Below are 14249 nucleotides of genomic sequence, written 5' to 3' on the forward strand. Positions count from 1 at the left end.
TTCATTTGCACTTCAATTTTATTGTCAGTTTATTTAAGAAACATAATTATTATTAATTTAGCATTTTGTAATTGTATGTACAAACTACAAAAGCAGTGAAGTTGTCACGTTGTGTAAAAGGTAAACAAAAAGAGAATACAACAAATCCTTTTCAACCTAAGACAAGATAATTCATGTTCCAAATTTGAAATGTGGACTCGTCAGACCACATAACACTTTGCCACTTTGCATCAGTCCATCTCAGATGAGCTCGGGCCCAGCCAAGCCGGCGGTGTTTCTGGGTGTTGTTGATAAATGGCTTTGGCTTTGCATAGTAGAGTTTTAACTTGCACTTACAGATGTAGCGACCAACTGTAGTTACTGACAGTGGTTTTCTGAAGTGTTCCTGAGCCCATGTGGTGATATCCTTTACACGCCGATGTGGCTTTTCGATGCCCGAGGGATCCAAGGTGTGTAATATCATGGCTTACCTGCAGTGATTTCTCCACATTCTCTGAACCTTTTGATGATATTACGGAGCGTAGATGGTGAAATCCCTCAATTCCTTGTTGAGAAATGTTGTCCTTCAACAATTTGCTCAGGCATTTGTTGACAAAGTGGTGACCCTCGCCCCGTCCTTGTTTGTGAAGCTGCTTTTATAGCCAATCATGGCACCCACCTGTTCCCAATTAGCCTGTTCACCTGTGGGATGTTCCAAATAAGAGCATTCCTCAACTTTCTCACTCTTTTTTGCCACTTGTGCCAGCTTTTTTTGAAACATGTTGCAGTCTAAATGAGCTAATATTTGCAAATAATAACAAAGTTTGCACATGAAATATCTTGTCTTTGCAGTCTATTCAATTGAATATAAGTTGAAAAGGATTTGTTGTATTCTCTTCTTATTTACCTTTTACACAACGTGACAACTTCACTGCTTTTGGGCTTTTGTAAATGTCTTTTTTCATGAGAAGTCTCTTCTTTTGCAGTATCTTTGATGGCTATTTACTTTGTAATTAGCCTGACCAAAGCCTCGATGGTAACCTGTATGACTAACACGTCATTTTATTATGACTTGACAATATCGATCCTGTTAAACTGTAATTATTGTGTACGATTACAATCAAGAGTGGGACTACTAACTCCGTGTTAGAGATAAGAAGTTCTGTTTTAAAGGATCCATGTCTGCTATGGTGCCATTAGTGCGGGGGTCCCTAATATTGTGGCCAGTGCTAGTGTACAAGCAACAGAAAAACAAACAAAAAAGGTGAACAATGAATGCTTGGCTTCTTGTACTAGAATGTTGTCAATGGCAGCAAAACATAGTGCAAGGTTCAAAAATGTGAGGATGGTACCTTGAAGTGTTCCCACCTATTAGAGGGATATATCCAGGTTCCACACACTGCGGCCCCCACATGACACATGGAACAAGATCCGCAGTGATTATTATCAGCACATGACATCAACACATTGGGTTAAACATTTGGCAAATGTTACCGAAGCTCTTGGAGTGCTTGTCAATGAAGTAAAGAATCAAGTTCTCTCAAGGTCACATGCATTAGCAACACTAACAGCAACTAGTGTGGTGGCGCACCTAACTTGCATTAGCAACACTAACAGCGACTAGTGTGGTGGCGCACCTAACATGCATTAGCAACACTAACAGCAACTAGTGTGGTGGCGCACCTAACTTGCATTAGCAACACTAACAGCAACTAGTGTGGTGGCGCACCTAACTTGCATTAGCAACACTAACAGCAACTAGTGTGGTGGCGCACCTAACTTGCATTAGCAACACTAACAGCAACTAGTGTGGTGGCGCACCTAACTTGCATTAGCAACACTAACAGCAACTAGTGTGGTGGCGCACCTAACTTGCATTAGCAACACTAACAGCAACTAGTGTGGTGGCGCACCTAACTTGCATTAGCAACACTAACAGCGACTAGTGTGGTGGCGCACCTAACTTGCATTAGCAACACTAACAGCAACTAGTGTGGTGGCGCACCTAACTTGCATTAGCAACACTAACAGCAACTAGTGTGGTGGCGCACCTAACTTGCATTAGCAACACTAACAGCGACTAGTGTGGTGGCGCACCTAACTTGCATTAGCAACACTAACAGCAACTAGTGTGGTGGCGCACCTAACTTGCATTAGCAACACTAACAGCAACTAGTGTGGTGGCGCACCTAACATGCATTAGCAACACTAACAGCGACTAGTGTGGTGGCGCACCTAACTTGCATTAGCAACACTAACAGCAACTAGTGTGGTGGCGCACCTAACTTGCATTAGCAACACTAACAGCGACTAGTGTGGTGGCGCACCTAACTTGCATTAGCAACACTAACAGCGACTAGTGTGGTGGCGCACCTAACTTGCATTAGCAACACTAACAGCAACTAGTGTGGTGGCGCACCTAACTTGCATTAGCAACACTAACAGCAACTAGTGTGGTGGCGCACCTAACTTGCATTAGCAACACTAACAGCAACTAGTGTGGTGGCGCACCTAACTTGCATTAGCAACACTAACAGCGACTAGTGTGGTGGCGCACCTAACATGCATTAGCAACACTAACAGCAACTAGTGTGGTGGCGCACCTAACTTGCATTAGCAACACTAACAGCAACTAGTGTGGTGGCGCACCTAACTTGCATTAGCAACACTAACAGCAACTAGTGTGGTGGCGCACCTAACTTGCATTAGCAACACTAACAGCAACTAGTGTGGTGGCGCACCTAACTTGCATTAGCAACACTAACAGCAACTAGTGTGGTGGCGCACCTAACTTGCATTAGCAACACTAACAGCAACTAGTGTGGTGGCGCACCTAACTTGCATTAGCAACACTAACAGCGACTAGTGTGGTGGCGCACCTAACTTGCATTAGCAACACTAACAGCAACTAGTGTGGTGGCGCACCTAACTTGCATTAGCAACACTAACAGCAACTAGTGTGGTGGCGCACCTAACTTGCATTAGCAACACTAACAGCGACTAGTGTGGTGGCGCACCTAACTTGCATTAGCAACACTAACAGCAACTAGTGTGGTGGCGCACCTAACTTGCATTAGCAACACTAACAGCAACTAGTGTGGTGGCGCACCTAACATGCATTAGCAACACTAACAGCGACTAGTGTGGTGGCGCACCTAACTTGCATTAGCAACACTAACAGCAACTAGTGTGGTGGCGCACCTAACTTGCATTAGCAACACTAACAGCGACTAGTGTGGTGGCGCACCTAACTTGCATTAGCAACACTAACAGCGACTAGTGTGGTGGCGCACCTAACTTGCATTAGCAACACTAACAGCAACTAGTGTGGTGGCGCACCTAACTTGCATTAGCAACACTAACAGCGACTAGTGTGGTGGCGCACCTAACTTGCATTAGCAACACTAACAGCGACTAGTGTGGTGGCGCACCTAACTTGCATTAGCAACACTAACAGCGACTAGTGTGGTGGCGCACCTAACTTGCATTAGCAACACTAACAGCAACTAGTGTGGTGGCGCACCTAACTTGCATTAGCAACACTAACAGCAACTAGTGTGGTGGCGCACCTAACATGCATTAGCAACACTAACAGCGACTAGTGTGGTGGCGCACCTAACTTGCATTAGCAACACTAACAGCAACTAGTGTGGTGGCGCACCTAACTTGCATTAGCAACACTAACAGCGACTAGTGTGGTGGCGCACCTAACTTGCATTAGCAACACTAACAGCGACTAGTGTGGTGGCGCACCTAACTTGCATTAGCAACACTAACAGCAACTAGTGTGGTGGCGCACCTAACTTGCATTAGCAACACTAACAGCGACTAGTGTGGTGGCGCACCTAACTTGCATTAGCAACACTAACAGCAACTAGTGTGGTGGCGCACCTAACTTGCATTAGCAACACTAACAGCGACTAGTGTGGTGGCACACCTAACATGCATTAGCAACACTAACAGCAACTAGTGTGGTGGCGCACCTAACATGCATTAGCAACATTAACAGCGACTAGTGTGGTGGCGCACCTAACATGCATTACCAACACTAACAGCGACTAGTGTGGTGGCGCACCTAACTTGCATTAGCAACACTAACAGCGACTAGTGTGGTGGCGCACCTAACTTGCATTAGCAACACTAACAGCGACTAGTGTGGTGGCGCACCTAACTTGCATTAGCAACACTAACAGCGACTAGTGTGGTGGCGCACCTAACTTGCATTAGCAACACTAACAGCGACTAGTGTGGTGGCGCACCTAACTTGCATTAGCAACACTAACAGCGACTAGTGTGGTGGCGCACCTAACTTGCATTAGCAACACTAACAGCAACTAGTGTGGTGGCGCACCTAACTTGCACTAGCAACACTAGCAGCTACTAGTGTGGTGGCGCACCTAACTTGCATTAGCAACACTAACAGCGACTAGTGTGGTGGCGCACCTAACTTGCATTAGCAACACTAGCAGCTACTAGTGTGGTGGCGCACCTAACTTGCATTAGCAACACTAACAGCGACTAGTGTGGTGGCGCACCTAACTTGCATTAGCAACACTAACAGCGACTAGTGTGGTGGCGCACCTAACTTGCATTAGCAACACTAACAGCGACTAGTGTGGTGGCGCACCTAACTTGCATTAGCAACATTAGCAGCAACTAGTGTGGTGGCGCACCTAACTTGCATTAGCAACACTAACAGCGACTAGTGTGGTGGCGCACCTAACTTGCATTAGCAACATTAGCAGCAACTAGTGTGGTGGCACACCTAACTTGCATTAGCAACACTAACAGCGACTAGTGTGGTGGCGCACCTAACTTGCATTAGCAACATTAGCAGCAACTAGTGTGGTGGCGCACCTAACTTGCATGTGGTTGTTCGAGAAATGGTTGCTTCATTCAGAGAGTCGCACTGCTTCGTGGGACCCAATGGCGACTCCCGGTGATGGTAAACAATCGATGTGAAGAGTTTTACCCGCGTTGTCACCGATGCTATAAAAGAAGTATGGCCGCCGGCTCACCAGTAGAGATAGTAGAAGAAGGAGAGGACGAAGAAGGACAACTTGCACCAGGCCTCCTTCAGGCAGAACTTCAGCGTGTCCCCGTTCATCACCGACGCCGGGTCGTAGAGCAACTCCTTGGTGTCCGTCGGGGAATGGAAGTACCTACCGCAGAGGGCAAAGACCACACCGCGGGTAGTTGACCCGTTCCACACCACAGGGAATGGAATGGTGGGGGGGGGGGGGGTGGGATAATGGCGACGAGACAGCGGGGCAGAAAAGGGTATGGGGAGAAGAATGTTGTTGATCATGGATGAAGAATGGCAAAGCTTCAGATTCCTCAACAGGTTGGAAGTATGTTGGTAGGTAGGTAGGTAGGTAGGTAGGTAGGTAGGTAGGTAGGTAGGTAGGTAGGTAGGTAGGTAGGTAGGTAGGTAGGTAGGTAGGTAGGTACGTAGGTAGGTAGGTAGGTAGGTAGGTACGTAGGTAGGTAGGTAAGGTAGGTATGTTGGTAGGTAGGTAGGTAGGTAGGTAGGTAGGTACGTTGGTAGGTAGGTAGGTAGGTAGGTATGTTGGAAGGTAGGTAGGTGGGTAGGTAGGTAGGGACGTAGGTAGGTAGGTAGGTAGGTAGGTAGGTAGGTAGGTAGGTAGGGACGTAGGTAGGTAGGTAGGTAGGTACGTAGGTAGGTAGGTAGGTAGGTAGGTATGTTGGTAGGTAGGTAGGTAGGTAGGTAGCTAGGTAGGTAGGTATGTTGGTAGGTAGGTAGGTAGGTAGGTAGGGACGTAGGTAGGTAGGTAGGTAGGTAGGTAGGTAGGTAGGTACGTAGGTAGGTAGGTAGGTAGGTAGGTAGGTATGTATGTTGGTAGGTAGGTAGGTAGGTAGGTACGTACGTACGTTGGTAGGTAGGTAGGTAGGTAGGTAGGTAGGTAGGTATGTTGGTAGGTAGGTAGGTAGGTAGGTAGGTAGGGACGTAGGTAGGTAGGTAGGTAGGTACGTAGGTAGGTAGGTAGGTAGGTAGGTAGGTAGGTATGTTGGTAGGTAGGTAGGTAGGTAGGTAGGTACGTACGTACGTTGGTAGGTAGGTAGGTAGGTAGGTAGGTACGTTGGTAGGTAGGTAGGTAGGGAGGTAGGTAGGTAGGTAGGTAGGTAGGGACGTAGGTAGGTAGGTAGGTAGGTAGGTACGTTGGTAGGTAGGTAGGTAGGTAGGTAGGTAGGTAGATAGGTAGGTAGGTGGGTAGGTAGGTAGGTAGGTAGGTAGATACATAGGTAGGTAGATAGGTAGGTAGGTAGGTAGGTAGGGACGTAGGTAGGTAGGTAGGTAGGTAGGTACGTTGGTAGGTAGGTAGGTAGGTAGGTAGGTAGGTAGATAGGTAGGTAGGTGGGTAGGTAGGTAGGTAGGTAGGTAGATACATAGGTAGGTAGATAGGTAGGTAGGTAGGTAGGTAGGTAGATATGTTGGTAGGTAGGTAGGTAGGTAGGTAGGTATGTTGGTAGGTAGGTAGGTAGGTAGGGACGTAGGTAGGTAGGTAGGTAGGTAGGTAGGTAGGTAGGTAGGTAGGGACGTAGGTAGGTAGTTAGCTCCACTTAGCAACACTTTGATGTACGAGGATTCTCTAAACCAGCAAAGTTGCAAGCCAACATGTATGTCATGAGTGGGTTTTAGGTCTTATGTTGTAGTTGTGTTATGTTGTAGTTGTGTTATGTTATAGTTGTGTTATGTTATAGTTGTGTTATGTTAACTATAACATAACACAACTATAACATAACACAACTATAACATAACACAACTATAACATAACACAACTATAACACAACACAACTATAGAGATGACAGAGCCAGAAGTTGTGTAGTTGCTCTCAAATAAAGATGCCAACATTCTTCACAAACAACACAACTCACAAACTACTTTCCTTATTGATGGATGTCTGATTGTTTATGTGACAACATCAACATTTACACAACACTCTTTTTGACATGTGTGTGTGTGTGTGTGTGTGTGTGTGTGTGTGTGTGTGTGTGTGTGTGTGTGTGTGTGAGACTCATGCAGTCATGACATATTCTAGAATGCACAGGAAAGTTTCATGTCAGATGCAAAGTTTGATGGCCAACAACATGTTGAACAATGTTACATAAACACAACATTTGTCTTACACACTGTTACAACACTACACTGACAACACAACATTTGTCTTCCATACTGTTACAATACTACACTTAGACACACACACACACACACACACACGCGCACACACACACACACACACACACACACACACACACACACACACACACACACACACACACACACACACACACACACACACACACACACACACACACACACACACACACTTAGACACACACACGCGCGCACACACACTTGCACTCACCTCCAGGTGTTGTAGAAGAGCAGGGGGATGTTGAGGCCCACAGTCAGCCACTCTTGGGCACACAAGAACATGATGCAGAAGAGAACATGGATGGAATATTCCGGCAGCACCAACTACAGGACGGAGAGACATAGCAAGAAAACATGAGTCATCCTATCAACATATGGAAATGTATTGGAGCGATGAATAATAATAATAACAACATCATGATTTATTGTAGTGAGTGTTTATTGGGCATGATGGTCAAATCTACCGATCTAAAAGGACTACTTAATGTGTTTCAAGCTTTAAGATGCTCCTTTTCTCTCATTGGTGGTGTCAGGCTGATGAGACTCCTTCTGTGATTGAATGATGTCTTATAAAATCACACGTGTATTAATAAACAACTATATTAAAGCCATCTTAGTTGATGTGTGGGTGCCAAAATAATCTTCTTTAATGCCTGCATCATTTCAATTAAAATCCTGAGCTGTTCCTTTTTTAGAACGGCAACATATTCATCTGATCCTGATGGGTAAATGTGCCAGAAGAGATTAGTCAAAGATGAAGCTTTTACTTATGGCGGTTCTTATCAGTCTGATGCAACATTCTTGTCCTTGGTCTTCAACACAACCTGCTTAAACTAACTGTCAATCAAGGGCGTAGGAATCAAGTTAATACGAGGGGAGAGTATCTTTACCTTTTCATGTACGTGCTTTGTTTCGTATCCACAACAAATCAGTTGTATAAAAGACTTTGTATTTTGCAGGTATTCAGAATTTCAATTCCTGCTGTAGGAGCACTTGCATTCAGAGGAGGTGCTACGCCATGTTTAGATAGCAGTTCCACGCATTAATAACAAACAATGTGCGTTGTCACGATCATACTTTGATTGTCAAAGATGTTTAGTGATGTCATTTGCATGGCAATGTCTTCATCTTCTCTAGTTATTCATAAAAACTCATATTCAGTCTGCTAAACATTTTGTAATTGAGAAATTTCAACCAGGACATGCTATACAAAAATATACACTTTATTTTAATCTGCCATAAAATGTCCTCTATATTCCTTAACTGACGTACTAGCATTTATTTAGGTAGAACAATCACAGATTACATTACTAAACATCTTTGACCAAGCAGGATTTTACGGAGCCCCTAAAGGGACATGTGGGAAATTGTTTTTTTTAATAACTTTTTATTTATCTATTTTTTTTATAGACATGTATCTCGTGCACACGAGAAACTTTTTACAAAGTTATTAAAAATAAAAAATAAATGTTATAATTTTTTTTTGGACATGTATCTCGTGCGCACGAGATACATGTCTAAAAAAAAAAAAAAAAAAAAATTATAAATACATTTTTATTTATTTATTTTTTTTAAATTTTTTTTATTATTATTTTTTTTATACATTTTTTTAGACGTGTATCTCGTGCGCACAAGAAAATTTTTAGTTATAAAAAAAAAGTTTTTAGATATGTTTCTCGTGCGCACGAGATACATGTCTAAAAAAAATGATTATAAAGACAATTATAAATTTTTTTTAGACATGTATCTCGTGCGCACGAGATACATGTCTAAAAAAATAATTATAAAAACAATTATACATTTTTTTTTTTTTGACATGTATCTCATGCGCACGAGAAACTTTTTAAAAAGTTATTAAAAATAAAAAATACGTGATATAATTTTTTTTTTAGACATGTATCTCGTGCGCACGAGATACATGTCTAAAAAAAAAAAAAAAAATTATAAATACATTTTTTTAGACGTGTATCTCGTGCGCACAAGAAACTTTTTAGTTATAAAAAAATGTTTTTATATATGTTTCTCGTGCGCACGAGATACATGTCTAAAAAAATAATTATAAAAGCAATTATAAATTTTTTTTTTTGACATGTATCTCGTGCGCACGAGAAACTTTTTATAAACTTATTAAGAATAAAAAATAAATGTTATAATTTTTTTTAGACATGTATCTCATGTGCACTAAATACATGTCTAAAAAAAACAAAAAAAAACAAATTATAAATACATTTTTTTAAACGTGTATCTCGTGTGCACAAGAAACTTTTTAGTTATAAAAAAAAAGTTTTTAGATATGTTTCTTGTGCACACGAGATACATGTCTAAAAAAATAATTATAAAAACAATTATACATTTTTTTTTTTAGACATGTATCTCATGCGCACGAGAAACTTTTAAAAAACTTATTAAAAATAAAAAATACATGTTATAATTTTTTTTTTAGACATGTATCTCATGCGCACGAGAAACTTTTTAAAAAGTTATTAAAAATAAAAAATACATGATATAATTTTTTTTTTAGACATGTATCTCATGCGCACGAGATACATGTCTAAAAAAAAAATAAATAAATTATAAATACATTTTTTTAGACGTGTATCTCGTGCGCACAAGAAACTTTTTAGTTATAAAAAAATGTTTTTATATATGTTTCTCGTGCGCACGAGATACATGTCTAAAAAAATAATTATAAAAGCAATTATAAATTATTTTTTTTTACATGTATCTCGTGCGCACGAGAAACTTTTTATAAACTTATTAAGAATAAAAAATAAATGTTATAATTTTTATTAGACATGTATCTCGTGTGCACTAAATACATGTCTAAAAAAAACAAAAAAAAACAAATTATAAATACATTCTTTTAAACGTGTATCTCGTGTGCACAAGAAACTTTTTAGTTATAAAAAAAAAGTTTTTAGATATGTTTCTTGTGCACACGAGATACATGTCTAAAAAAATAATTATAAAAACAATTATACATTTTTTTTTTTTAGACATGTATCTCATGCGCACGAGAAACTTTTTAAAAAGTTATTAAAAATAAAAAATACATGTTATAATTTTTTTTTTAGACATGTATCTCGTGCGCACGAGATACATGTCTAAAAAAAAATAAAAAATTATACATTTTTTTATTTTTTATAACGAAAGTCTCTCATGTGCACAACATACATGTCTAAAAAACATTATTTAAATTTTTTTTTTTTTATAACTTTATAAAAAGATTCTCTTGCGCATGAGATACATGTTTAAAAAAAATAAATAAAAAAAAAAAATTATAAAAAAAAAAACATTTCCCTCATGTTAAGTTAAATTAGCAATGATTGTCACACACACACAAGGTGTGGCAAAATTATTTTCTGCATTTGACCCATCACCCTTGATTACCCCCTGCGAGGTGAGGGGAGCAGTGGGCAGCAGCATTGGCTGCGCCCAGGAATCATTTTTGGTGATTTAACCCCCAATTCCCTTTAGGGGCTCCGTAGGATTTTAATGTAAAACTATTTTTTAATTTTGTTACTACAAATAGACGGGATGTTATTGTGCAGCTGGAAGTGTTTGAGAAGTTGTGTCTTGGCGTGTTTTGACGACTAAACAAGAATAAGCAAAATAGAGGAGTGACTCAAGACTTCATTACTGCGCCTCTCAAAAAGAACTCTTTTAAAAAGGCTGAACAACAATGAATGGCTGTGGAACAATATATATATTTTTGTGGGGGGGTAAATGTGCACGTCACCCTATGCAAGTTTGCAAGCCCAACATTTCTTTTAAAACCTTGCTACAGTTTGTCTGATACATATTATTCATTGATGAGAGCTCATCAAATATTCACCCAGCAGCAAATAAAATAGCATTATGAACAATAAGCAGTTAGGATCCCCACCAAATGTACCTTGACACCTCATGTACAGTATATGTCATTTTTACTTTTATTACATGTTTTATGTCATTGGAAATACTCGGCAACTTTGACAAATATAAACAGTAAGTGCTTTGGAAATTAAATGTATGATTATTATGATGTATATGCAGTGTTTAAATGTATGATTATTATGATGTATATGCAGTGTTTAAATATATGATTGTTATGATGTATATGCAGTGTTTAAATGTATGATTGTTATGATGTACATGCAGTGTTTAAATTTATGGTTATTATGATGTATATGCAGTGTTTAAATGTATGATTGTTATGATGTATATGCAGTGTTTAAATGTATGATTATTATGATGTATATGCAGTGTTTAAATGTATGATTATTATGATGTATATGCAGTGTTTAAATGTATGATTATTATGATGTATATGCAGTGTTTAAATGTATGATTATTATGATGTATATGCAGTGTTTAAATGTATGATTATTATGATGTATATGCAGTGTTTAAATGTATGATTATTATGATGTATATGCAGTGTTTAAATGTATGATTGTTATGATGTACATGCAGTGTTTAAATGTATGATTATTATGATGTATATGCAGTGTTTAAATGTATGATTGTTATGATGTATATGCAGTGTTTAAATGTATGATTATTATGATGTATATGCAGTGTTTGAATGTATGATTATTATGATGTATATGCAGTGTTTAAATGTATGATTATTATGATGTATATGCAGTGTTTAAATGTATGATTATTATGATGTATATGCAGTGTTTAAATGTATGATTGTTATGATGTATATGCAGTGTTTAAATGTATGATTATTATGATCTATATGCAGTGTTTAAATGTATGATTATTATGATGTATATACAGTGTTTAAATGTATGATTATTATGATGTATATGCAGTGTTTAAATGTATGATTGTTATGATGTATATGCAGTGTTTAAATGTATGATTATTATGATGTATATGCAGTGTTTAAATGTATGATTATTATGATGTATATGCAGTGTTTAAATGCATGATTATTATGATGTATATGCAGTGTTTAAATGTATGATTGTTATGATGTATATGCAGTGTTTAAATGTATGATTGTTATGATGTATATGCAGTGTTTAAATGTATGATTATTATGATGTATATGCAGTGTTTAAATGTATGATTATTATGATGTATATGCAGTGTTTAAATGTATGATTATTATGATGTATATGCAGTGTTTAAATGCATGATTATTATGATGTATATGCAGTGTTTAAATGTATGATTGTTATGATGTATATGCAGTGTTTAAAGGCCTACTGAAATGAATTTTTTTTATTTAAACGGGGATAGCAGATCTATTCTATGTGTCATACTTGATCATTTCGCGATATTGCCATATTTTTGCTGAAAGGATTTAGTATAGAACAACGACGATAAAGATTGCAACTTTTGGTATCTGATAAAAAAAAGGCTTGCCCCTACCGGAAGTAGCGTGACGTAGTCAGTTGAACATATACGCAAAGTTCCCTATTGTTTACAATGATGGCCGCATGAAGTGAGAGAGATTCGGACCGAGAAAGCGACAATTTCCCCATTAATTTGAGCGAGGATGAAAGATTTGTGGATGAGTAAAGTGCAAGTGAAGGACTAGTGGGGAGTTGAAGCTATTCAGATAGGGAAGATGCTGTGAGAGCCGGGGGTGACCTGATATTCAGCTGGGAATGACTACAACAGTAAATAAACACAAGACATATATATATACTCTATTAGCCACAACACAACCAGGCTTATATTTAATATGCCACAAATTAATCCTGCATAAAAACACCTGCGTGTTTGTTATGCTAGCTCCTAGCTCCTCTGCTAGCTCCTAGCTCCATAGAACACGCCAATACAATTCAAACACCTGATCAACACACACAATCACTCAGCCCAAAAGACCGTTTACCTAACCCAAGGTTCATAAAGCTTATATATTTTTTAAAAGTTACGTACGTGACGCGCACATACGGTCAAGTTATCGAATGTTTAGCAGCCAAGGCTGCATACTCACGGTACCTGATATTCAGCTGGGAATGACTACAACAGTAAATAAACACAAGACATATATATACTCTATTAGCCACAACACAACCAGGCTTATATTTAATATGCCACAAATTAATCCTGCATAATAACACCTGCGTGTTTGTTATGCTAGCTCCTAGCTCCTCTGCTAGCTCCTAGCTCCATAGAACACGCCAATACAATTCAAACACATGATCAACACACACAATCACTCAGCCAAAAAGACCGTTCACCTAACCCAAGGTTCATAAGTCCTCCTGGTTAGAGTCTCTGTTATCCGAGTTCTTCCATCTTGACTGCATCTTTCGGGAATGTAAACAAAGAAGCGCCGGCTGTGTACTGTTGTGGCTGACTACGTTCGAAAAATACGTCCATTTCGCACCGACAACTTTCTTCTTTGCTTGCTCGGCTTCCTTCTCCATAATGCAATGAACATGATTGAAACAGATTCACGAACACAGATGTCCAGAATACTGTGGAATTATGAAATGAAAACAGAGCTTTTTCGTATCGGCTTCAATGTGGAAGGCATACCCGTGTTCGTCGGGCTACGTCACACGCATACGTCATCCTCAGAGGCGTTTCGAACCGGAAGTTTAGCGGCAAATTTAAAATGTCACTTTATAAGTTAACCCGGCCGTATTGGCATGTGTTATAATGTTAAGATTTCATCATTGATATATAAACTATCAGACTGCGTGGTCGGTAGTAGTGGCTTTCAGTAGGCCTTTAAATGTATGATTGTTATGATGTATATGCAGTGTTTAAATGTATGATTATTATGATGTATATGCAGTGTTTAAATGTATGATTATTATGATGTATATGCAGTGTTTAAATGTATGATTATTATGATGTACATGCAGTGTTTAAATGTATGATTATTATGATGTATATGCAGTGTTTAAATGTATGATTATTATGATGTATATGCAGTGTTTAAATGTATGATTATTATGATGTATATGCAGTGTTTAAATGTATGATTATTATGATGTAAATGCAGTGTTTAAATGTATGATTATTATGATGTATATGCAGTGTTTAAATGTATGATTATTATGATGTATATGCAGTGTTTAAATGTATGATTATTATGATGTAAATGCAGTGTTTAAATGTATGATTATTATGATG

General features: G+C 38.8%; 1 protein-coding gene across 1 annotated transcript in view; it reads right to left on the reverse strand.

The window, feature by feature from the left end:
- LOC133645994 (protein cornichon homolog 3-like) overlaps nucleotides 1-14249 on the reverse strand; it is a 56923-nt gene that overhangs the window by 10700 nt on the left and 31974 nt on the right. Inside the window, exons 3-4 of the mRNA XM_062040917.1 lie at nucleotides 7369-7481; nucleotides 4998-5144 (exon numbers count right to left, since the gene is read on the reverse strand). Coding sequence (XP_061896901.1) covers nucleotides 4998-5144; nucleotides 7369-7481 — 260 coding nt within the window. The remainder of the gene's footprint in view (nucleotides 1-4997; nucleotides 5145-7368; nucleotides 7482-14249) is intronic.

The sequence above is a fragment of the Entelurus aequoreus genome, linkage group LG03 (assembly GCF_033978785.1).
Source record: "Entelurus aequoreus isolate RoL-2023_Sb linkage group LG03, RoL_Eaeq_v1.1, whole genome shotgun sequence".
Classification (NCBI taxonomy): Eukaryota; Metazoa; Chordata; class Actinopteri; order Syngnathiformes; family Syngnathidae; genus Entelurus; species Entelurus aequoreus.